At 37.3% G+C, this 25,903-nt stretch overlaps 1 protein-coding gene across 10 annotated transcripts in view; it reads left to right on the top strand.

Annotated features, from left to right (window-relative positions):
* The first annotated feature begins 1,931 nt into the window (after positions 1 to 1,931).
* Positions 1,932 to 25,903, top strand: part of LOC100645880 (glycogen synthase kinase-3 beta) — a 66,354-nt gene continuing 42,382 nt past the window's right edge. For 3 of the 10 annotated variants that reach the window (XM_012312049.3, XM_012312048.3, XM_012312046.3), the window contains exon 1: positions 1,932 to 3,803. In XM_012312049.3, coding sequence (XP_012167439.1) covers positions 3,719 to 3,803 — 85 coding nt within the window. In that variant the 5' untranslated portion in view covers positions 1,932 to 3,718. Of the gene's footprint in view, positions 3,804 to 4,087; positions 4,106 to 4,202; positions 4,335 to 21,734; positions 21,768 to 25,903 lie in introns of those variants that run through there. The other 7 variants (XM_003397902.4, XM_012312045.3, XM_020864637.2 and 4 more) reach the window with 6 other exon arrangements.

Raw genomic sequence — 25,903 nt, 5'->3', positions numbered from 1 at the left:
TATTAATTGTATAAAAAATTATTACAATAATCTTTTCGAACAATTCTTTTTTTTTTTTATAAATTCCTCTTAAAAATGTTTACCACATATTAAGTGTCTTGCCTTTAGTTCTCTTATATCAGGAATGGCTTTCTCTCATATATTTCCAAGTTTGAATTTTTTGATGTTTTAAAAAGGCAATACTATCATTGTATTTGTAAACACTTTTACAATCTGGCATAGCATATACAAGAGCCATCTTTGACATTAACAATAAGCTTTAGTTATGATTGTACATAGTATGTACGACAACCATATAATTCATATGAGGGAAGATTAAATGTATTAATAACAAGTATGTATGTACATACTTTTCTCTTTTCTCTATTTATCATTCTTTCCATTCTCAGTGGAATTGCACTGATGACTTTGTCTGTGACTTTATCAACTTTGTTAGTTGCATTAAATATAATTCCTACATCCACTGCTATAAATCACAGAGGACATAAGAAACACTCTGACTTTTTATATGATCAGCATTTCAGAATATGAAACACGAAGATCCATAAAATGCAAGGTCTATGCTGTATATTATATGTATAGCATTCTATATTTAGTCAATTAGTTGACTATTACTTGACATGCTATTGATTTTATCGATATCTGTTTTCAACAATTCCAGTGAATATAATTCCTATATTTGTATATGGATTATGATGTTTGAATGTTATTAAGAGAAGTTTATACTATATTTTGTCGGTACAGCAAGTTCCATGATTTCAAATATAGTTGTCATTGCAACAGTATGATTTGATTAACTAATCTGGCAATAATTTCTTGTCTATGTATTTACCACATAGTAACATCATTATTTGTACCTTCTATATCTATAAAGAGGCTATTGGTTGTCCCATGTCATTCACGAGGTTCAAGTTACAATAAAACTGTGATAAGCTTTACCAATTATCGTCCATACCTTTTCTTTAGCACTATAACTCCACTTTTCATGATAATATACCATTTTTAACGTAACCAACTGAAATATTCAGATGGAAAATATATTCCACGCTTTCTGCACTTATCACAATATAAATTGTGACTATAGGAAATTGTTGACTATAGCTGAAATTAGAAATCGGAAGCCACGTGAGTCAAATAACGTGTATATCAATATATAATTGACAAATGTGTATTGGTATACAATTCCAAATAATTTTAAAACGAAAGTTGCTTTAACAAAAAATATTTAATGTTCCTATATTATCGAATACTTCATAAACCAATCGTTTATTTATATTACTAAGAAATATTGATATAGTATTTGAATAAAGTAGTACAACATTTAAAACTGATAATGAACAGAAAGAACTTTATAATATATGAATATTTATTCCTCAGTTAAAACTAATTTCAAAAAAATAATAGATTAATAGAGAGTGTAACATATACAACAAGTTAGAAATACAAAAATATACACATATTTTTATTATTTATCTTATCCATAAAACATAATATTCTGTATGAACAATTTCATTAAAGAAATATATATATTTAGCAGCTATTCGTGTACTTGTTTTATATCATCCTTTAATACGATTATTGTATATTATTTGAAGACCGCATGAAAAGAATATGATAATTCCATATTAGGATCGAATTTTAAAATCGCTTTCTCGTCAAAATCGAAAAGTGCAACCTATCATGTTTTTCTCCTATGGTTTTCATTTGTAAGTTTTTTAAACATATATAATATACTGTTAAATTTACCGCCCAACTAATTTAGTAAGAAAAATTGTCGCAAGATGGTGGTAAGATAGACGACGGAAACGCCATCTTACTTGCTATACGATGATCAGCAGGTCTGCAGGGTAAGAGGCAGGGCGGGGTATTACTGACGTCACTTTCGGCAATGTTCGTGGACATTCGAGTGGCCCGATCTAGCCCGAACGGGTCAATGTCTGAGGAGGCTTCGAAAAATTCGTAAGTGGTGTGGTGTTCGTGTGCACGGTGAGGAAGAGAAAACGTCGTCGTTGATTGTCGAGGAATTGGTTTTGCCGCGTAAGTCCAGCTCGCGCCTTTTACCCCTTTCCCGCCGTCAGGCTCGAGACGACGTTCGTATAGTGGTTTCATTATCGAAAGCAGAGGTGAACAACGACGGTGACGACGACCTCCCCTCGAGCAACGTCGACACGGACGACGACGAAGACGTCCACGTCGGCGTCAGCACGGTCGAAGCTTGTTTTTCCGCCTAGGAAAGCGGTGTTTGCAACGAAGCGTGCACAAGCCTGGCAAGTCGATAACGTCGGGCCTGACAAGTCAAGAAGCGCCAGGAGTGACGAGTAGTGACAAGATTCAAAGTATATCGAGAAAGATAGAGCGAGCGAGAAAGAGTGGTAGTGGAGGAGGTGAGGCAGTAGCGCTTCCCCCGCATACTCGAAAAGTTCGAGCGTAGAAGTGAGAGAAAACAGTGGAGAGAATAAGAGAAGCAAGAGAAAGGAAGAAAAGCGAGAGAGTGAGAGAAACGAAAAGAGACGATTGACGACTACGCCGTTAGACCGAAAAAGAGAGAACGATTGGGAGAAGTGTACGATGTAAGAACGACAAGCGTCGTATAGGTGTATCGTCATTGAGAGAAGAAAAATTCAAAGTGTTGCGGCTGTTGTAGAAGCCACGGTGGCGAGTTACATAGAAAGATCACCAACGACGAAGAAATCCGACCCGTCAGCCGGATCATCGTGGAGTTGTACTATATAGGAAGGCAAGCAAGTGCGGCGGTGTGCCTCCACTGGCGAACGTGTACGAACCGTTCCGAAAACGTCAACCCCTGCCTCCCCTCGCGGCATAGCTCTCCGCAACACTCCGCGCCCCCGTCAGGTTATTAGGTAGTAGAACCGCACTTCTCGGTGCGTGATACTCCCTGACAGTCAGCGGTTAATACGAAAGATTGTCGCAAATTGTGTCAATTCGTGTAGTTGGACGCTATCGACGCGGCGTATATCATATTTATTGGTGGAGAATCGACTAGATTCCCCAAGGGAAAAGAGAGCATCGAGTGAATCGCGTATCGCGACGGTCAAGTCTATCGCGCGAAGTTGCTTGTGCGAACGGAGCGTATAACCCAGTGTGCGTTGTTAGCGACGAACGTTTTGATTGTGAGAGTCGCTGCCGTCACTACCATTGCCACGCTACATCGTCAGCGGTTAACAGGAGCGTAATTCGTTGAAGAAAGTGTCGAGAAAGTGATCAAAAATTTCGGCAACCACCGTTTTCCATTTTCTTTATTTTAGTGATTCGATTAATCATCGTGAAGGAGCACACTGCTCTCCGACGTGGTTTCCGTTTTCTGGATCTTGCGCGCGCTTTGCTCGCTCGTAGCTCTTCCCCCCCATCTATCCCTCCTACTCCCTCCCACCCTTCCTCTCTTTTTCTTTCTCTCCCTCCATCCATCGATCGAGCGCGGCCGTGGCGTAATATAGAAGAACCGAACCGTGCGGACGTGCATGCGTGCGTGCGATGTAATTATCGTTCGTGCTGTCATTGATGTCCGAGGTGGTGTCGACGACGACAATAACAACGACGACGGCGACGACGACGACGCGCTGCTGGCTATCTTCACGTGAGGAAGTGCCACGGCCAGCCGAGGCGGCGACCAGCATAGGAATAACCAGAAGCGGCGTTTTATTCTAAAAAGATTTGAGTGTCAGGTGGCGGTGGAGAATCGGGTCAAGAAGATTTCAGAATGAGCAGCCGACCGAGGACCACCTCCTTTGCCGATTGCACCAACGCGCCCACGAATCCACCCCTGGGTGGCATGAGAGTCAGCAGTGAGTACCGTAGGCCGTAGGACGTGCCTTAACCTCTAGCACACATAGCTTTTACTCGGGTCTCTCGGGCTTCTCTCCCTCTTCTTTCCCTGTGTTCCCTTCCCCCACTACGTCTCTCTTCCCCGAGTCTCCCTCCCTAGGAACCCCTTCCTTACTTGTTGCCCCTCTTACCGCGCTCTTTCTCTCGCCGCTTCGCTCGTTTGCCTGTCCGTCTCCGAACTCCGAATGCAGAGCTGTGCGTCTGCGTGCCAGTGCCTGGGTTACTCTTGGGAAAACGATGGAGCGGGTGCCCGAGGAAGAGGGTAGGGGGGACCATCGCATTTTTACCCAATCCTGTTCTAAGGATGTTCCTTCGTAATTCTCGATTTTGGCGGCTTCTGCTGAATCCGATGTTTACGCGACTCGCGTACCACAGTTGTGCTCGACTCTTCTTGATCGTCACTTGCTCGATCATCGTGAAGACGCGATCTTCTCCGCGGGTTTTGTCCATGGAAACGCTGTGCTCCTCGATCGTTTTCGCCAGAAATCGCCGTTACGTATTATCTTGAACGTTTCCTTACTGTGACATAGAGAAGTAGATGGTTATACACACTGTAGATCATAAATTGTGTAGAGACATGATAGTGAGATGCGTTAAACAGTAAACATTGTATTCGGCTGATACCGCTGCACGGACACGTTGAATTTTTTGATCATTTATTTTAATAGTGCAGTACTTCCTAATGTGTGAATAACATGCGATATGTCAAGTTTTTCAAAGTGAAGAGTGATAGTTGTTCGACAGTCCTAACCTATGTTCAGTCTTGGCATGAATTGTCTGTGTTCATTGCATGATTATGGATTTTTTTACATGGTTTTTGAAGGATTAGACAAGAAATTGTGGGTGGGAGCTTGACAATAACGTTGGATTTCTAAGCTATACCTTTAAGTTACTATTTCCTTTATGCGATGGGGAGCTTCAATGTCTTTTTTTAACAAAGCGCTACAAATTCTTTTCCAGTTAATTCCATAAGACTTAAATTGGGTAACTAAGGTAACTAGGTAACTAATAAAGAATTATCCTTCTCTTTGGTTCTGCAACTTAGTTCTTAAAGTATAAGAGAAAGTAATCGAGTACAATAATATTATATAGAACTTTATTAATTCATGGAGTATTATGTTATTAAGGTACAAAAGAATAAAATCTAAATCCACTAAGTGGTTTAAAATCATATTACAAGATATTAAGTCTGTATAATTGCTATTAAATTTGTTCAAGATATTTTCTAGTTATATCTAACCGTATCGTGTAAAACATTACTGGCAATAAAGAAGTTCAATCGACACAGTCTCTTTTCTTTGACAAGAGACTTATGCAATGTCTATGATTAAAAATAGTGTCTGCTTATATGAATGATTTTTTCATTGGTTGTATATTCAGATTCTTTTCTAATAGCTTGAGTAAGTAACTAAGAGCTCTGTCTGAAGTTTTTCAATTACACAGCACTTATGATCAGGAACATTTACAACTTTATACAAATACTGTTTGCCATTTTATTCCAAATTATCATATCATGAAACTTAGTTTCTTTACAAAAGGCAGATTTCCATTATGAGTGTAGATTTCTAATTATGATTTCTCAGATATCAATAAATATTTTCCTCCAGATCTATTAACTGTAAACACATTAGTTTGTATTATTATGAAGAATCTAATCTTCTCAATGATGTTTTCTTATCACTTGGAAACTGATAGTTACTGAAAGCTATTGTTTAATTATTGGCTTCTTACAAACAACTGTTCATACAGCTCTAATTCCTCGTTTTTTGAACGCAAAGAAGCAAAATCTTCTTTGTTATCTGTCTCGCTTTATCTCTCTAGTTTAAAGGTCAAGCCTTTTCTACTATTTTTCTAGTTATTTCGAGATGACTAATTATCGACCGATTAATGAATCTCAATGGCGATGTATGCGAGAAAATTCAATGACAAATATGCTTTTGACAAAGGCGTTACACGATGGTATCGTGACAGTGAACAGTCGAGGGTATCATTTGGTTGGTATTTGGGCTACGCCCTTCCATCCCTTTTGGAAATTCAGGTATATACGTTCCAGCGGCACAATGAGAGAACCTATAACGTCAGAGGGGAGAAGAAAACTCGCGTGAGATCCTCGCAGTGTGTTGCCAACTTGACACAGAATTCAGAAAATCGATGCTTCTTTCTCGTTTTTGCTTTGCTCTCTGTATCCTGATATTTCAGTGTCTTCAACCTTGCTACAATGTCAGAATTTTTATATCGCGATCTCGCTCTTATCTCGACGAACAAAGAGACTCGTAATAGAGATGTTAACATAAAATTAGAACGAGAAACCTCACATACCAAAAATCTTGATTCTTTCACAGTTTGTTCGAATTTTAAGAAATCCTCTGACGATATAGAATAGCGAAAAATTGAATCGAAAATGACGTAAAAACGTAGCAAGGCTAACAGGAAAACTTGGAAACCACGATATCGGTGCACGTAATGCATCGTTCTTCATTAACGTCTTTATTGCCCTGTTGGATGATTAATACGCTCTTCTTCAATGTCGCACTCGAAAAAGCAATCGACGACGATGTAATTTTTAATACGTCTAACAGCTCTATGTATACGACATCGACAGGCCCGAAATAACGAGCTTTCGTTCGAGTTGTTGGTGTCAATCTCCGTTCCTATCAAATCGATATATCGAACGAGCAAACATGCGTCGCATGTATCGTATATTTTTGGCAAATCGCCTCTGTGTGAAGGTGCGTATAGAAAAAATCATTATTCCGTCGTTTCTTCATCCAGATGCTGCTACCTTCAGGAGTACATTACGAAATAGCTAGAGGATTCGGCTTCAAGCTTCCTCTAGAACGCTACGTTATCTAATCAATTTGCATGATTGCATAAACGAAACGGCTGTTCGATGATTATCATTTTGCCTCGTACTCGCTGTTTATGGCTTGGATTAAGGATTAACGATATTGATCGTCGTCGCAAATCCGCTCGTATCGTCTTGTTGCATGATTATCAAACAGAGACCACACGGCAAAAGTATGACAAGTCTATCGCTGTTAATTTGTTGATTTTCGTATCACTTGATAGCTAAGAGGCATTGGAAATAATCGAATAAGATAAAATTGCATGAAAGAAATTTTTACAATGTTTAACGATAAATGCGCAATATTTTGTAAGAAACGAACGGTATTAGTTTAATTATTGTATTATCTTGATTTTATTAACGATATATATTTATAATTAATATTGTTAAGCAATCTAAAAATCGAAATATTAAAAGCTTAGTTGTCTTATTAATATCTACTTATGCTCTTGCCAATGTGGTTTTCGATTTTCATTCCCTGCACCCTGACAGTGGAAACGTAACATGGATGGCTAATTAATTCTTAATTAATTGGAGTAGGTTCGTTTGGATTGCATTGTTCGTGATAGAACAAAGAGAATACATGCTTTGTGGTATTAGATGATGTAATTAGCATTGATCTAACATCATCCCAAGTTGAAGTTTAATTCTAAGATTTTCAAATAGAAATTTCCTTTCAATCTAATCTCATACAGAAAACACGAAGTAGTCGTGTGATCGTTAATTAATTTCATAGATAGAGTAGTTCGAGTTCGATAGAAAAGGAAATTAACGTTAATTTAACATCAGCCAAACATAATGTCTAGATTATCGATCTTTAATTATAATCTTCAATTTTTTTTTTATTTTTTTATGTTTGAAGGAGAAACCACGAATATTAATAATCTTGTTTAGTTAATGTCTTTTTATATTTCTTCCACTTAAGTAAAATGATTCAGACAACATAGTAGGGTTAATGAAATTTTGGAGATTACGATAATTCAACTTTGTACGAAATAAGTCAGATTAAAATAACTGAACTTTCCTTTGGTTGGAAAATTTTTGATGTCTAAGCTTATGATAAAATAGATTTCTCTCATTCTGCTTCTTCGTTGTCTACTGGTGTAACAACGATATATTAAGATTAAAATTGACGTCTCGATGACTCCTATGATCGATTTAGATTAAAATAAAGTTAAATGGAAAGAACTTAGACATCGAGGAATGTTAAATCATATCTCAGCGTATATTTTTAAATATAATTTTTAAAGAAATCGTGTTCTCGATTTTACGATGCCCTGATTATTTACGAGAATCTTTCAGAAACGAAAAACCCGAAAAAAAAATTTTTTTTTCTACAAATCTTTCACGATATTAAGCCATTAATCAGCTTGATAGATTCATTCACGTGTACGTGTGATATATGGTGATCCTAAAAAGAATTTTCCAATATTTTTCAATTTTAGCAATACCGACAACTGAAAAATTTATTTTCTTTTTTTCTCGTTCACCAAAATATCTACAGTGAGTCATATGAATATTTGTACATCCTTTAAAACCGAATAACTTGTTTAAAATTGGGCTAAACGACCTGATTTTTTTTCTTTTTTAGAAGTTACGAAGATTAGTTTACTAGACGAGGCTTAAACATTTTTTGAAAAGATTGCAACTGGTTCGAAAAAAAGATAAACGTTACTTTTTACAAATTTTCATTCGGGCCTGTAATGAAAATTTAAGCTACGTGTTAAAAATTTCATGGAAATCGCTTGACTTTGCTACGAGCTACAAACATGAATTAAAGATGCTGAAAATCGCAGTTTTTCATCGCATTCGGTCTGTAACTGTAATAAATCTAAAGATTGTTACGTATTTCGATACCTGCCGCACGTTTCCGCAGAATTTAATTTCGATACAATTTTCAGCATATATAATTATTCGTTCATTATTATCTATTTGTATATGTAATTGGCATAGGTAAAAATCTCTAAAATGTAAATTGTTTAAAAAAATAATAAAAAAAGTCGTAAGAAACGACTCTCACTTCTTCGCGATTCCGACCAAATGCAACTTTTTCAAAAACTTTTTACACGCGCGTCATCCAGTAAACTAACGCGTCCATCTTCTAAACGAAAATTTTAAACGACTTATTTGGTTTTAAAAGACGTACGAATATTCATCTGACTCGCTCTAAGTACTTCATAAATTTCTCGAAAGCAACACGTGATATACGATATTTTTCAATTTTAGTACATACAGTATTCAAGTTGCGGACAACTGAATAATTTATTTTTCATTTTTACTCGTTCACCGGAATGCTTAAGTACTTTGTAAATCTCTCGAAAGCAACGCGAAATACACAAGCGTTCTTCCCTCCAATTTTCCATCCGGAACGAGGACCGCCTTCCTCGTTTCCACGAGCGCGATGAAAAAGCTGGTCGGCGTAAAAAATTCATGCGCCAGGGCTGCGAGCGCATCAGCTCGAAATGATCGCATGACACATTCATGGCAGCCCGCGGTTGCCTAGAAAAACTGGGTCAATATTATGGCGTCACAACGCCACGCGTCGGTGTCGACCGTTTTCCAGGACAAAACGCGCGATATACATATCCTTCTCTGGTACAATGGAAAAATTTTCAAATGGAATCGAGCCGGAGCCGGATGAACGCGTTTCCGCGATGTCGTCGCGTGCACGACGTGCAAAAACAGTGTCATCGACAGTGCATTAATCGAAGCGAATCTCTTAGAAAAGAATATATGCAGGCGCACCTGTAAGTTCGATCCTTCCTGCTAAGGATCCGCGTGCCGTGAAAAAAAGCAGAAAGCGTGTCGAGGAATCTCGGTCTGAACGAAATCGCCGTGGCTCAACTCTGTTCTTCTGGCCTTTACTTCGATCTGCTCCACTGACCATAGGTTAGACATATTCTTACGAATACGCTGGACGCCCGAATTGGATGTGATTTTATAGCTGAGAATTCTACAGGGTTATATACAGTGTGTTCTAGTAGTCGTTTGTCTGTTGTTTTTATGCATTTGTGGAAAATATAATCTTTTAATTGTTCTTTAATCAGAAAATCGTACAATTGGAAGGGTTCCTGCCATAGGTTGACAAAAACCAACAAAAAAGTAATCAATGAGCTTCCTCAAACATGGTATAAACTCGTAGTCAATTAATTAAACGTTCGTAAAGACAATGATTTTAATTCTCACAAATGTAAATGTGATGTAATTTATTTTTGATAAAAATGGATAAACGCGTTAAAAAATGGGGGATTCAACAGGTGTAGGTATATGTTATGAAAATTGAGGGAGTATCGTATTATCGTATGTTTCAAAGTTGATCGTTTAATATGGTTTATTTCTTTCTATGGGTATTTCTTTTGTTGTGTATGTGTGTGTGTGTGTACTTTCGTAAGTCGTGTAATTTTTATTCTAAATACGTCTTGATTTTTCATAGGAAGTTGTCGCATATTAGGACAGAGAATTTCTACTAACTTTAATCGATTATTCCTACGTAGTAGAGTGGAACCGTACTATGGAGTTTCATTGTTACTAAACTATGTCACAAAAGATGAACTGGCTACAGGAGACACAAACAGAAAAACGATAACTATCCTATGGAATGCTTAACAAATAGAAACTGGAACCTGAAAAGCAACTTGGTCCAAACAGTATCCAACACTCATAAAACTAATATCAATCAATATCGCATAAATACAAATCATCGTACGAAAAGCGCAATAAATAAAAATTGTAATCTGGCAAGCGTAAGAACTTGCTATGAATATGTAACATAATTGTTTAACAACATCTATGTATAATACAAGTATGCGTATTATATACATAAAAAGAATATTAACCACTTATTAAAAACAACACAAAATCATATTTTTTATTCCAACATATTTAAACCTTAGATTTGAAAAACGTCTGATACCTTGACAATCATCATAGCGTTGCGAATTCCATTTTTATCATATCAAAGATCGTTGAAATGGGATACAATAAAAAAAAAGAAATATTCAAACGTATGTGTCTCTACGAAAACACCTTAACCCCTGTTTCTATTGATCAAAGAACCGCATTGAATATTCTATTTAAAGCGTTCGTGTAACTGCCCTTCGTAATTACACGAACGCACGTAACCGCATCCGCATTAAACCCAGAAATTGCTGCCACTTTTCCTCGCGAAAAATAATCCTTGGATATCCGCAACGTTTTCACCCCCTTGGTTCGAAAGCGTGTCGACGTTATAGACCGACCCAGTTCCGCTTCTTCCCTTCTGTTTCGAAAAATCGTGTCCCTACCCTGTGAACGCGTGTGTGCCAGCTTATCTTCGGCGACGGCGCGGCGGAGAGACGCGTTCACGTTGAAAGTTCGCGGCTGTTTGCGTTGCAAGAAGGTTGATCACGTTACCAGCTCACGTGTCGCTATCTGGGTCAATATGCCCCAATGATATTAAGCCATTCGCGACACGCGAGTTTCGCAATTGGGCGGTTCGTCTCATCTCCGATTCGTTTCCTTTCCAGTCTCTCAGCAACGATTCATCGCGTAGAAATGCAAATAATTGTAGCTTTTGATCGATTAATCAGTCTGCTTTGGTAGCGTGTAATCAAGAGAGAAGCTGCTTGTGTTTCTTTCGTTTAATTACCTTTTTATATTCTTCTTGGAGAATTTCCTTATCTCGTCCTTATCTGAGTTTATTCGAGAAGCTTTTAAACTGTAGAAAAATGGAGAATTAGATAAATTGTAGTTTCAAAAGTGTGGAATTATTAGCTCGTTGGAACGATTGGTCAAAGTTATAGTTCATGATGGTAGGAGATACCGAAGCGGCTCGAAGTATCTAATAGCCAGGCTATTTTATGAGACGATGCTCGGAATATTCTACAATAAATAAGAAAAAGAGTTTAAAATCGTAATGATGTAAGTCGAGATTTGGGGAATTTTGATTTAATCACGTATTGACATTAATATCTCTTAATTTCATAATTAATTAGGTCATAACTCAATTCTTCGTCACGATACGTTTTTATGACTTAAAAGAATGCAATGAATTTTTTATACTAACGAAACATACATAATGAATTTGTTCTATTGATGAAACTGAACATTATTTTATAACAAATATTATATTATTTTATAAAAAGTGGCAATGGATTGACTTGAACCGCTGTAATTCTCAATCTTCCATTAGCTGACCATTGAACGACTATAACTTTAATAGCTAACGTGAAAAGAAGTATCAAGAGGTAGTTTCGTAGACTGATTTCGGCAAAATGGTTGCGTGCAGCTCGTTAAGAAACGATTAGTCAGTTCGGGGAACGATAACTGATCGATAATTTCGCGGCCCGTTGTTCGACCAGAATAACGACGTCCGATCGGATTTATAAATAATCGCGCGTGATGGCCGATTAAGTAATTACGAATATCGATATCTCGCGGTTGCCAGGCAGAACGAAGGCAGTACTGGTACCAGTGTTCACCAGCCAAGTATCGATTATCCTCTCTGTCTCTCTTTCTCTTCAAGCTTCTTCTGACCCCGAATGAAGTTCATAGAAACATGGGCGTTGTTCATAGATCTTACGGTAAACAAATATCATTCATTTATTACAAAAAAAAGAGCAAAAAAAAGTGTGTAAATATTGAAATATTAATTCTGATGTTTCTCAAGGATTCTTATGCACTGTGGAATACACAGTGACTTTATCTTTTTGGACGGTGATGCATCATATTTAAGTATATGACTCAGATAGTATAGAAATATTGGAAATATAAGAATAATATAAGAATATGAGAATTAGAACTTACAGAGGAATATAATGATTTGATACATCGTAGACGCGAATATTAATGTTACAATGTGTTATAGTATGTATATTTATTTTGTAAGATTCGTAAGCCTTAATAGATATTATTAATACGGTACGATGACTCGTTATCTGCTTCGATATTAGACTAATATTAGGCAAAAATATACGATCGTTTTACATCATCCGGTGTTTTCAAGTGTTCGATCCTATGCTCACGATCGTTGAACCACTTGAAGCAGCGCGGAATTAAACGAAACGTTTTCTCAAAATTACACGATGAAACATGCAGGGTTACAGGGATGGCAATTAAATAATCATTGATTAAAATACTATGGATTAGAAAAAAAGGGAGAAAGAGAAAGATAATAAGAGATAAATTGTAAAGCGTCTGAGTCTTACGCGATAAATAATAATGCACTCTCTAAAAAGTATTCTGTGTGTAATCATTTCTGCGATAACATAACAAAAAGTACAAAGAAATGGTTATTCGATAAAATACATACGTTATTCATCATCTCGACAAATCGAGCAATATTCTTCGATGTTTAAATAAACTGCTGTTTCTGACCTTGGCCAATTTCAAATATCAACTTCACAGATTTACGATGTTTAATCCGCATGATTTATTTCCCGAATAGCGTTCGCTTTAACGCCAGATAGAAAGCTAGAGGATAGAACCAGAAGTAGTGAAATATTTCGTTCCGAGTGAAATTCGTTGCTATTAAAAACTAATTAGTCGCGGTAATAGCTTTTAAATTGCCAGGTAATTGCTGGTCACCACGACGACCGCCTCATTCGACTTAGATCCATCGATATTACGTTCGTTTTCAACGTGAACAGATAAAAGAAAAAATATCGATCGGTGGTACTGCACGAAATTCGACCAAGTGACTTTCTAATTTGTCCAAGACGACTCGCCTCGTTTCAAACGTGGATTTCTGTAGCTCTCATCGCCAAAATCGTGTTTCGAGTATGGCTGCCAACTGGTTACGCAGGAAGATCGCGAACGTGGAAATTAATTCTATCCAAAATATCGCGAAACTTTGTACGTTGAAATATTGAACTAAATCTTAACTATGAAAAAAGAAAAATAACACGTAATTGTATTTAAATTCTCGAGATACATCGCTATGATTTTTAATCATGCTATATATCGTTCATGCATTTAGTATCGAGAGAAAAACCAAAATAAAACGAAACCAAAAAAGCAGAAACTGCGCAATCGAGGAAATTTATACGTTCAAAGAACTCAAGTTCTCTTTATCTTGGCGCCTGCCAAGAGACCAGAATTCTACAAAGTTTGCCACGCAATTTACTCTTTTTCACCAGCTTTTAGTTCTCAGATATCGCTTGCTTTGGCCAATTCAAAGGTTATCGGGTGCTTATATGAAATCGTCGCGATATCTTGTCAGTATGATTTTTATCCAAATCGGTGATCTCGATCCTTCTTCTAAATTCACGTTAAATTCACAATTCTACGGTAATTCGTGATATTCGTTAAAATTCCAATTTATTTTCCCTAAACTCTTAATCAGGAAAGATGAGTTAATTCACCGATTTCGCGATTTATTTACGTGTACTCCATTATTTAATGTATTGTTTTATTTCTGTTAAAAATAAATTCTAGCATATTCGTATTTCAAGAACGGAGGTTGGTTTGTTTCCTTTAATTGTTGTCGCAGAAGAGGATTTGATCAACAAATTAACAACGACCGTGATTTATCTGAATATTTCGACGTCTGTTTATAATATCTGGAAAAACGAGTCTAAAGTTGTCATTACATAGGTCATTATGTTAGCCACGTCAACTGTCTCGCCGATATTTCTGCTGGTTTTCGTGTGTTATCGAAATTATCAGCTGAACCTTGATCGATGATCGAAACCTTCGATACAAGAAAGTCAGAAATTGTTACGTGGATTGGTGTCTATGGTTATTCGAGACATTGAAAGCCGAAGTGAACTAATCTCAATGCTCGACGAACTGAGTAATTCGCTGACTAAAATAAATGCAAACACAAGATATTCAATTACAGAGAAATCAATGTGATTTCGGCACGTTATCTGGATTTAATTTGGAAAAAATGAATTCCTTCACTTTTGATCCTACAATTTCGCATTCAGAAAATATTTGGCCCAGTCACGTTTCTTTTACTCTCATTGCACTCACTTCAAATTCACGATTTCTCATAGCTATCGTACATTATTTTGTACCAGCACGTTCGTTCACCTTTGCGATTCGTACGTTATTGGCCCCATAAAATGGCATTGAAAGTTTTATGTCGCTTATAAACCTTCTCTAGCGTGTATACACGGTGTTTCAGTTTCAGTATATCGGATTAAACGATTTTAAGATAGAGATATAAAAATTTTGCTGAGAAAATTTGATAGACAAAAGTGCATTTCATTTTTAACGTTTGACAAGAACAACGAACGTTAGGTGTAAAATTAATATTTATGTTGCTATCGGTGTAACAGGTGATTAATGTAACATGGCTCTCGTTAAAATTTAGTTTAAGACCAACATATTTCAATTTACTAATTATAGTGCACAGGATGATATTGATTTCGAGGCGTTCACGTAGAAAAAAGCTAAACGACTCCGGGTATAAAGGAGCTTAATCTACCATGAAATTTTATTACCTGCTACCAATCCTAATGATAGTACTCGGATAGCCGGTTATAGCCGGTTTCTAATAACCAAATTAAGATTAAAAAAATCATTAAACGATCCCTGTTCCATTATTAACCGCGTAATTGCAAGTTTCTCGTCGGTTGTTACATTGTATCGTACATCATACTTATCGCCTATCGGAACTCGTGTTTTCCACAGCCTTTGAAAAACAGAACCACCTTATCTTGTTCAAGAAAGGAAAAAGAAAGCGTAGTAAAAATAAACCTACCATGTGTCGTGTTATATATTTAAAAATATTAAAGTTCGGCAAGTCTTAAACAATTCGTTAATTCCATCCCAACTTTACTTTTTGTTATGCCAAAGGATAATTGTTTCGAACATTGAGATCAAGCAGTAAGTTCGAAGAATACTATCTCGTAATCGAACAAAATTGTTGCTTTTACACAGCGCAACACCCGAGGCTAATCAATCTATTAGCAATTACTACTTCCTCGGCTTCGATTTTAAATGAGAATAAAGAGACGAGTTAATTTCAAATAAGAATGCGTATAACGCTTTGTCTTCTAATGAAACAACACTTCGATTGTAGAAAATTAAAACGATTCCACCCTTTAGAATTCACCCTCTGTCAAAGTCCAACCATCGTCCCTGAAGGAATGATTATTCAAAAATTCCATTGCCCATATCTATAATAGCCAGTATCTCTGATTCAACATACTCTTCAATGTATCACGTTCATTAACATATTAAAACGAGACATCCTGTGCGTTCGTTCTTCCAAACACAGTCATCCATGCGCATCGTACTTCGTCATCAATAAATCACTTACCTTCAAGCCGGTCACTGGAGAATATCGTCATTGAATTTTTCCCCATTAAACGACATTTGTCATCTGTGCCACGTGTACACGTTGCATAAATTAATTAAGCATTCGATCAGCCGATTCCACGTACCGTGAACACCGCTTCGTCCCGCTCTTTGGCATATTTTCCGAGTTTCTTGCGATTACTGCATTGAGAAAATGGCGTGTTCTTCCAGGAGTTTCGGCAACGATCTCGAGAATATCTCGCACGTTTTAGCGTGTCGACGCGTTTTGACCCTGAGCCAGAGCGTGGGTGAGCGTTTGTTCCAAAAGGGGCGATCCACTGCGGCGAATTGTCGTCACTTTACTTCGTTAAGTGCTAAGGAGACGAATGCTCTTGACTTGATGCATATTTTCTTTATGCTCGTTTTTCATTTATGAACGATGGGCTGCACGAACAAGAGCGAACGACAGGTACTTCTTCTTTCTTCTTTCTTCGAAAATGATAGTTGATTTTGAAATTGAATTGAAATTGATTTTGGAATTGAAAAATCGAATTTGTTAGGGAAATGGAAATAGCGGGGATAGTAGGTGTACGCGGATGAGATTAGTATGGAAAAATATGTGGTTGGTCTTGATGTTAAGAAGAAATTTACAAGAGCAAGGACTTCAATCACTTATTCTTCGAGACTTTTACATTCCTTAAAAATTTCGTAGTAGGTGCGGAAAATATTTGCATTAAATTTACATATAATTTTGTTTACATATGGTATGTGGATAGGTTGCCGAAGAAATCGAAAAAATGCGCGCAATGCTAAATGTGATTTAATTAAATCTGTATTTGTTTATGAACGAGACTATTTTGGTTATAAAAAGTTATTGACCATCTACCAGCAAAATGTAGAAAATTTATATTGTGCTGATAAAACTTGGAAAAAGACGTAACAACAATTTTTTCGATTCTGCTTTACTTGAACTTTACTTTTAACTTGAAGAACGAAATGAGAGGAAGATTAACTATGTATTGAAGATAAAATTGAGAATTCCACGTAATTTAATGCGATGATGGGAGTTCCCAGTGCTCCGTTTTATCATTTTATCCCAAATGAAGTAGATTTCGTTCGTTTTTTCCCATAAAATAGAAAACGAGATAAGAAAAGAGCTGTTGAAGGAAAAAGCATAAAATAGAATCAGAGTGCACATTTAAGGCCAAAGACTAACAAGAAGACTTCGTGGCCGAAGCGTTAAATTCAAGTAAATATTTTTGAAGTGGAGTTGTTTGTCGCGTTAGATTAAATTATATCGTCTAAGAAGACAATTGGATTCTGCTTCTAAACCATTTAAAAGAAAACCGTAAAAAAACAGAATTGTATATTTGCTTATTTATTTAGTAAGTGAACAAATTTAAAAATGTGTTCTTACGTCGTTACAACGATTCGATGTCGATGAAACAAACTACGGAATTCAATTTTAAAACACCTCTGATTGAGAAACATAGGAGTACACAAATACTTCTTGCGTCCATTGCATCTCCTTTCTAAACAAAAAAATTAGATAAATTGCTCATCTTGAAACTCCAATCCCCCGCGATGCATTTGCACGCAAACTCAATTATAATTACAATTGGCACAAACGTCGGTACGAACGATCTTCCTAGCGATAATTGATCAATTGCAGGTCTTTCTTCGTCGGAACGAATCGACTTCCACGTAACATCAAATGGGTGATACTGAAACTCATATCCATCCACGACATTATATAACGAGCTTGTACGCATAATCGAGACCACTCTCGATAAACTAATTAACCTGTAGATAAATCGCAGAAAGGCGTCGCGATGAAAGCTTGGAGGGTTGCGTGGACATAGGACAAAAAAGATCTGCGATCGATGCAAACGGTATTTTAGTGCTTCTAAGTAGAGTCGTGATAGATTTGCGCGATGACAAGCGAGGACAAGGAAGCGGTGGACAAGATCAGGGATTGTATTTATTTCAGGATAAAAGAGAACATCTTTTCGATTTTGAGACGAAGGTTTTGTGATTTAGTAATCGAGATCCAGAGATTCGGTAGGTCAAAAAGTTCCAAAAGTTGCATAAAAATCGATAGAATGTCAAGTTTCTGAAGTAAAATGTTTATTTACGAAACCAGAGATTCAAAGTTTCGATAGAATTTCAAATATTCAAATTAGAAATCCATTAGAAATTTTGGAAATCTCGGAGAATGATTTCACAACCTGAACTAATCGTAAGATACAAAGACTCGGTTTACGTTCTAGGAACTTTGATAGAATATTTCAATCTGGAACGAAAGATTCGCAAACCGAATAAAACTTTCGATCTCCGAATGAAAATGGAAATGAATGGAAAATTTCCACTTACTCTGACTCTGAATCTCATCTCCGTTTGTAAAGTTTGCCTAAAAGCGATAAAGATCGCTGAGTCACCAGATTGCCAGGATCGAAAAGTAAACAACCCCGTGACTTCATCAGTTTATCAGACAATCGCAGAATTAGAGAATGCAACGGCGAAGGATAATGAACGCAAATCAACCGCGCATTTTTGGATTTATTAATAACGCGAAATTCTGGTACCAGGCCAACCAACTTGTTTTTCCGGCTGCAAGGTCAGTCTCGGCGGGTTGCGTTACGAGAGTCGACGAGAGACGAGCTCGTTGACTCTTCGTCTCTCCCGCTTTTCCTTCTCTTCTCCCCGTGACACACTTTACCCCACCGAGTGTTCCATGCGGGTGTAGTCGCGGGGAACTCCCGTTGCGAGTGAAAAGCGTCTCCCCTCCTCCAACCCCGGAAACCGACAGACGTTTCAGTAAAGTGGAAGCTGCAGCCAGAGGGTTACAAAGGCTAGCCAAGAATGAGAATGCTCTGGCAAAGGGAAGCTCGCGTTTGTGAGCGTGACACTAGGCTTCTCTCTCTGGCTGTTGTACGTGTGAGGTTATTCTTTGACGGGAAAAATGTTTCCGTGCGTTATTTCGGATCGATCACGCGAATTAGCCGGAACAAAGAGTGTAGAAGTGGAACTGGATGTTCATTCAATCGTCTAAACTCTGGGATCAACTGTCTCACCATTTTTCAGGATCGTTCTATTCTATTCGAACACCTCAGCATCACATCTGTACGGTAGAGTCTCTTGCTTTTACTCTTTCATATTTGTAAATGATTTTACTCGTTTCTAAGGTAATTTATTCTATTAACTTGTACAACCACGGCTCATTATTATTGGCAGCGCCGAATTTTTATTTTATATTTTTAATTTTTACGTATGAAACAAAGAGACGGTTGTAAAGGATTGTTACCCTGTTAGGATGTGATAATTAATGTTAAATCATGTTAAATCAGGCAGTTAAGATATTATTCGCATCTTAGTTTCTTAAATATAATAGTTTTGCTTGCTTACGTATCCCGTATATCGTACACACATTTCGAAAGTATCACAAACCAAAGTCGTAATTCAATCCTATATTGAAAGAACGTCAAAGCCGTTAGGATTTCAAGAATTAGAAATGGATAATTATAAAAATAATATTTGAATATTGGTTCCTAAAGTTTGCTCTTTCTGTTAACACTATGCGTATAGTAACTAATGGTTTTGTAAGTTTCCAAATAGTATTCCGCTTTTTCTCTAATAGATTCTAATGAAAGTTAAATAAGGAGGCATTTCGTTTGGGAATGATACAAATGATGCATTAAGCAGGACTTTCTTATTCGAGACGATATATAATGCACAATGATGGTTGATTCGATATTTTCACGTTTTCGAATGAAAATCCGTTGTTTGTCAAACACACACCGAACTGTTTGCTTTTCGTTAGTATCGCCTAGTGATATTAACCGTAGGGTGCTACCGTTTACCAGTTTATCTGCTTCCTCGGCAAAAATATGCGCACGCGCGCACGTGGATGACTGTTTGTGTGCTTTGAGTGCCCAAGTGATCATTATTCTAATAGCAGGGAGGTATATCTGTGTTTTTTCTTGTCGATGAGGGTGGTAATCGTTAGCGACATCGGTAAATATAGTTCTATGGCATGATCTAACAGGGTGCATGGGATGTGGTGGTAACATGAATCATGTAATTACTGTGTAAATGTTGACGGTTAATAGGGTTCGATACGAAGAACAGAGAGGCTGATAGGATGTGTTTATGACATGTGTATATCGTAACTAAAGTGGGATTGTTATGCGCAAGTGAGGATAGGGGTCACCAAGACTCGAAACAGGAAGTACTATACGCGTCTTCTAGATGTGGAGCAAATTGGGTGTGGCAGCAGCTCCCGTGTTCGCCACCAGAGGACTTTCCATCAATCCCTCTTCTCGCAAGCTCCTTTAAATCATCGATTCCTTTCTGTAGATCTCGTGATAATTAAATATTCCTAGATCTAAGCCTCGAGTTCGCCGGTTAATCTTTACTATTCTTGTTGACGAATCTATCTGTGGATTCGAAATGAATCCTCTATCGTAGATATATGTATATGTTTTAAAAACTTCCAAGTGAAAAGAATCTATGAGGTCCATTTCTAGGGTTATCCATGGAAAAAATGGTGTCTATATTATTTTTATCTTTAATTGTTAAAAATGTTTACAAAATAATCTTTTTTCTTCAAAATGACTTATTTTGTCAACCTTTGAAAAAATTCGATGATAATGTTTATTAGAAGAAAAGGAAAGGGAGAAACATTTGAACGACTTCGACAATTGAAAGGAGAGATTTTTAGAACACGAATGGAAAAAGGAAGTTTCGTGACGGAAGTACTTTAAAAAATATATGTAGTCAACCTGATTGTTGGAAGAGTAGGCTATGCCCTTTAAGGTCGCGCAAGGTCACCGGAATTCAATACGAGATCGAAATAGAGGATTAGAGAAATCATGCTTCTCGATCTCAATCGTATTACGCTTTAAATAGCTGCCATTAAATTTCTGTGATCAATTTCCAGAAACTCGTAGCACACCCGTCTGGTGTATACGATGCTCTCGACAGGCCGCAGACTTCGATTTAACGAAGTAACGGAAGTTATTCGGGGCGGCCGCTCGGAAACTATTGTTACGTTTACTTGGTCTTCTATTTCCGACAGCAATTACCGACCTTGATTGTAAAAAGCTAAAGCTAAAGTCGTCAAAAGCTAAAGTTGAGCGAACTATCACTGAAAAATTGGTACACTTAAAAATTCAAAATTTTAAATTTGTAGTTTAAAAATGGTGTATTCTGTATCGTGCTTTATATATACCTAACCTATAAAACGTTTTTCGATCATTGATCGGAAGATTGGTCAAGGTTCTCGTTCGCCGAATGGCTTTGAGCGTCTTGTATTAGTCATTTGCAGAGAAAGGTAAATCATGCCTAAGAAGGAGCGGTTGATTGCTTTTCTAGTGACGCCATTTTGCTCCTACACTGATGCTTGATTAAATGACTGGCGTCCGATAGCGGCGCCACTTTCCTGCGTTAAGTGGCGCCCCCACCTTCGCGATAACTGTAGTTCTCGGTTAGTAAAGCAGAACACACGTCCATGAATGATATCGGAGAATTTCGTGTAGCGCCCTTTTCTCCTTTTTCGAGTAGAGCGATTCCCCTGTGTATTTCGAGGGCAATCGATAAATCCGCGAGGGTTTCCTCCCCGATCTACGTATTAGCGCTAATTTCCAAGACACGATCTATAATAACGGGCACGCTCCCTCAACATAAATTTTTATTGATTTGAATTTAGCGGAGCACGTCTTTGTTGTACATACGAGAACACAATATAGTTGTATAGCATTATATGATTAGATTATAATTTTGTATTGAAATGCCGCAGTTTGGTTTATTGTTTCATTTTCAGGTCATCCGGCTGGTGGTGTAACTTTAAAAAAAGGTAATACTCCGATTGCTACTGTAGATGCTATTCGTATGCTTCGCAAAGTAAGAAATTTTAAATGTGAATCATTTACAAAGACGGATAGGAAAAGAAGATTCATTTAGTCGAGTTTTTAGTACTTGGATTTCCAATATATCCTACAATGAGTTTAGAATCTTTGAATGTAAAAGAAACATGCTAATGACAAGTACTCGCGGCCCTCTAGCTGCGGCTGTAAGAAGTACTAACCAATCTATATCACCGATACTTTATGATTGAGGAACTCTAAATTATTCCAATTTAATATCTCCAACATTAATCCAAATACTAAAAACCAATGATTTTAGCTGCCAAATCATTCATCATCCAGCACGATTATTTTAAACATTATCATCATTTTAGATATAACCATCGTATCAATATTATTCCAAACCTATAAATGAATTCTACGATATTAAAGAATCGTCTCTATTTTAAGAAAGTTACGGCGGTCGCGTTTATGCACCCAGATGTCGAGCACGTGTCGTTAAAAGATTTTAAACAGTTAGCAGAAAATAGACTCGACACGTAGCGAGAATGTAACCAGTAGCGCATCTCGGCGACAAGTCGTGATTGTCTCTGTGGGTTCGTTGTGGTTGTCCTCGAAATCGCGTGTCATTCTTACTGTGACAACAATATCACAATATTATGCGTTCGGGGGAGGATCCGAGCGCAGAGTCACTCTCCGCGAACATCTGGTCCACGTTCCATTGATTTGTCATCGCGTCGAGACGGAATCAGCTGTTTGCAAGGCTGCCCTTGACGAACACGAGTTCACCTTTCTCCATTCACGCAGCGTCGAGTGGCTCGGTCGGTGCTCAGAGCCTGGTGAACTCTCTCAGAACGACAATACCATTATCAGCTCTGATCTATTACCCTCGAGTGATTACGAATTATTCTCACTCTCGCGACCTCGTTCTTATTGATTCTAGTCAATAACGTGCTCGACTGTAATTCGCTAATGTCTGGCCTCGCTCGCGGGATCACCTCCGATATATATATATATATATATATTATGTTTGTATTGATCCCGACGATTTTCGCGAATATTTGTTTCGAAACGATATCAATCGTGCTGCGTTGGTTCAGTCATTTTCGGGTGAAAAGTATTTTTCTATTCGTTAGAAAATTTCTTAAGTTTGAGGAATATGCGAGGAATGAAGAGACGCACTGACGCGCGTGCTTTCATGTTTTAATATTATTCTAACGATGTCCTTAAAGTATCAGAATTCCGTTGTTTTATTTTGCAAGTCGCAATTAATCCGTAATCGGTAGTATTTTAACACTGATGATAAAGTTAACTTGAAAGACAGAAAAACAAACGATGGATACCAAATTGAAATTATTCTACACTGCAGGGAGATAGAATTACATTGTTTTGGTGTTTAACGCAGGACGTTTAGATAGCTCACAGGCAATTTGCAATTCATGATCTTGATCTGGATTCAGGGGTTCATTCGCATAAACTCGACGCGTAAGTCGGCGCTCGGAAGTTCCTAAGCCGAACACGCTACTGGTTAGCAAATTTTGAGCACGTGATCCACGTGTCTACTTCCAGATCGCATGTTACTCGTGCGTCAAGAATCGGTAGACATTGTTTCATCTACCGCGTGACGAATTGTGTTAGATGTCCAATCGAGTTTCTACTAATCCCTGGAATCCTTACGTGTAGTGTCTTGACATGACGACGGGACGAGGTTAGAATTCATCCATTTACAGATGAGAAACAAGAACGGGAACTGAGTGTAGCGAGTGAATACTCTCGCAAGCCGGTTAGTATAATAGGAGTTCGTCGTGACTCGGTCGATAACGCGTTCCAATTGGCCGGTGCAATTGGATTCCGATCGACTTCTATGGTTCTAGCGTGAATTCGATGGAGTACGTGGGATTTTTCTACGTATAGAGGCCAGTGTCGGGCTTATTGGACGGGTCGATTAATTCTCTCTAGGGAAATTGTTCGGATTGTTTTTGTTTCTGATGGAATTCCGGTTATCCAAGTGATGACCTTTAACCCATCAAGCACCAACGTTACGTTGATTTAACGTTTCATTTGCAATTCTTTTTTTTGGTTATTTTACATCATTCTTTTTTAACATTGCGATTACGAAAGGGAATTTGAAAGATTTGTTTAATATTTTTTCGTTATTTATCTTTTTTTTTTATTCTACTTAGAGACTCTATAATTTTATAAAGTTTGAGTGAATTGAATTCCAACGTTTATAATATCATAATCAACTCTATTCTCTAACTCGTAATTTGTAAAATTTTGTTAATAATATTAAGTTTATATATTTAAGTTTAAGTTTTCATACTTAAAGAGAAAGTTTCCTCGTTCTCTTTGTATAAATGATATCACGATATTTCTGTTGAGATGATACGACGATGACATTCCACTTTTTAATACAATCTACATTATTTTTTTTTTTTTATTATTATTTTACGAGCAAATCTGTTCATAAAGATTAAAAAAATGGAACGATATCCTTCGGTCTGCATCTCTTTTCTATCTTTCACGACCGACGAAGTGTCTGCCGCGATAAGCTTATCGTAGTTACGAGACACAAAAATTCCGAACACGTTTGACCGCTCTGCTACGCGAGATCGATCTCGATTGTCTTGCTTCGATATCGAGTCACTCGATCACGTGTAAACAAAGAAAAAGGTAGTGGAATAATGGATCGTTGTTTACAATTACGTGCCTCAAAGTTTTCAAGCGAATAAATATTCTCGTCTAAAGATACGTAGATGTAGAAAATTCGAGGTTAAATCGCTTCAAGATTATATTTGTAGAAGGAATTTAAAAATCGTTGATTTCATCGAGAAAATTAATATTTAACAGGTTTGTTAATTAATTCATAATTCATAACATTGCATAACAAGCATTTAGTCGATTAATCTTTTACTGGACCATATTATGAAACCAATTGCTAATTGCACAAAAACAACTCTTGTTCTTGCGTTTGCGAATCAAAACTCAATAAATTATTATCAATTGATAGAGCTCGATAATATAGAAACGTTCGGATAAAATAACGAACAAAAACTCGGGGCGCTATCGTTGATATGTAGAATCTTTAATCTCTACGAACTGTAATAATCTCGACAGCGGCGTGAATTAATTTCATTTCTCTGATATAATTGATATTCAAACAAGCCTAACGGCTTTGTTCAGTCGTCTCAGACGATAACATGGATTTATTAAAATTTTCCATTGGGCGATGTACAATCTTCGGAGCGAGACTAACCGATGCGATGGAAGCATCAAGCGAGCACTCGGCCAAATACGATGAGGTCGCAGGTGTTCCAGTGATAACGCGGAATAATTAAAATGTAAGTAATTAAAACGGTCCGGAAATTGTCATCCAATCTCGTTTTCGAGCTCGTTATCAAGATTCGATAATCTGATATCATTGCGATGCGTGTTTATGAAAACATACCAGGTAGAGTAATAGTATTGATAGTTGACGAAACAGAGCCGACTGTATCGTGGTAGGCACGTCACTCGTTATCGCGATTAACGTGCTACACTGCCTATAAAACGACTAACGTGTCGTATGATAGCGATCTCTGTTGACGATCGTTGACATTGGTGTTCTCCCGTTCTTGCATTGCGTTGGTGAGATCGATACTTAAATGTCGGTCGGTAAGGTAGAATTGTCTTCTCGTCGGTTTATTGCTTATTTATCAGGATGAACGAAGTCTAGTCTATTCTACGACTCGTTCTTTAGGAAACAGATCGATAACTCAGTGCTAATCTAATAAGATGATTTCAAAACTGTAAGAATATGCAGAACCACTATAATAATTAAAAATAATCGGAAATTTATCGCAATAAATTATAAAAATCTGAAATATCGAAGAAAAGTATAACGTCGTATTAAAAGAATTTATAAAGTAAGATATACGGCTATGCAATGAAATCCTCCCGAGGCTGTTTTACCATCAGTCTAAAGCATCGAATGTAAATACATCCAACTCATTCGACATTTCGTAGTTCTTGCCATCGCCTCGTAAGCGACGAGTTAACATATTCGTCAGTCTTCCAAAACTTTAAGCATACTTTTCTAAAAATCAGGAATCTTCAATCCTTATCTGCTGTAATACGATTATGACTC

This window comes from Bombus terrestris, chromosome 9 (genome assembly GCF_910591885.1).
Source record: "Bombus terrestris chromosome 9, iyBomTerr1.2, whole genome shotgun sequence".
Taxonomy (NCBI): domain Eukaryota; kingdom Metazoa; phylum Arthropoda; class Insecta; order Hymenoptera; family Apidae; genus Bombus; species Bombus terrestris.
The sequence above is the reverse complement of the archived record's forward strand: the minus strand, read 5'-3'. Positions and strand labels throughout refer to the sequence as shown.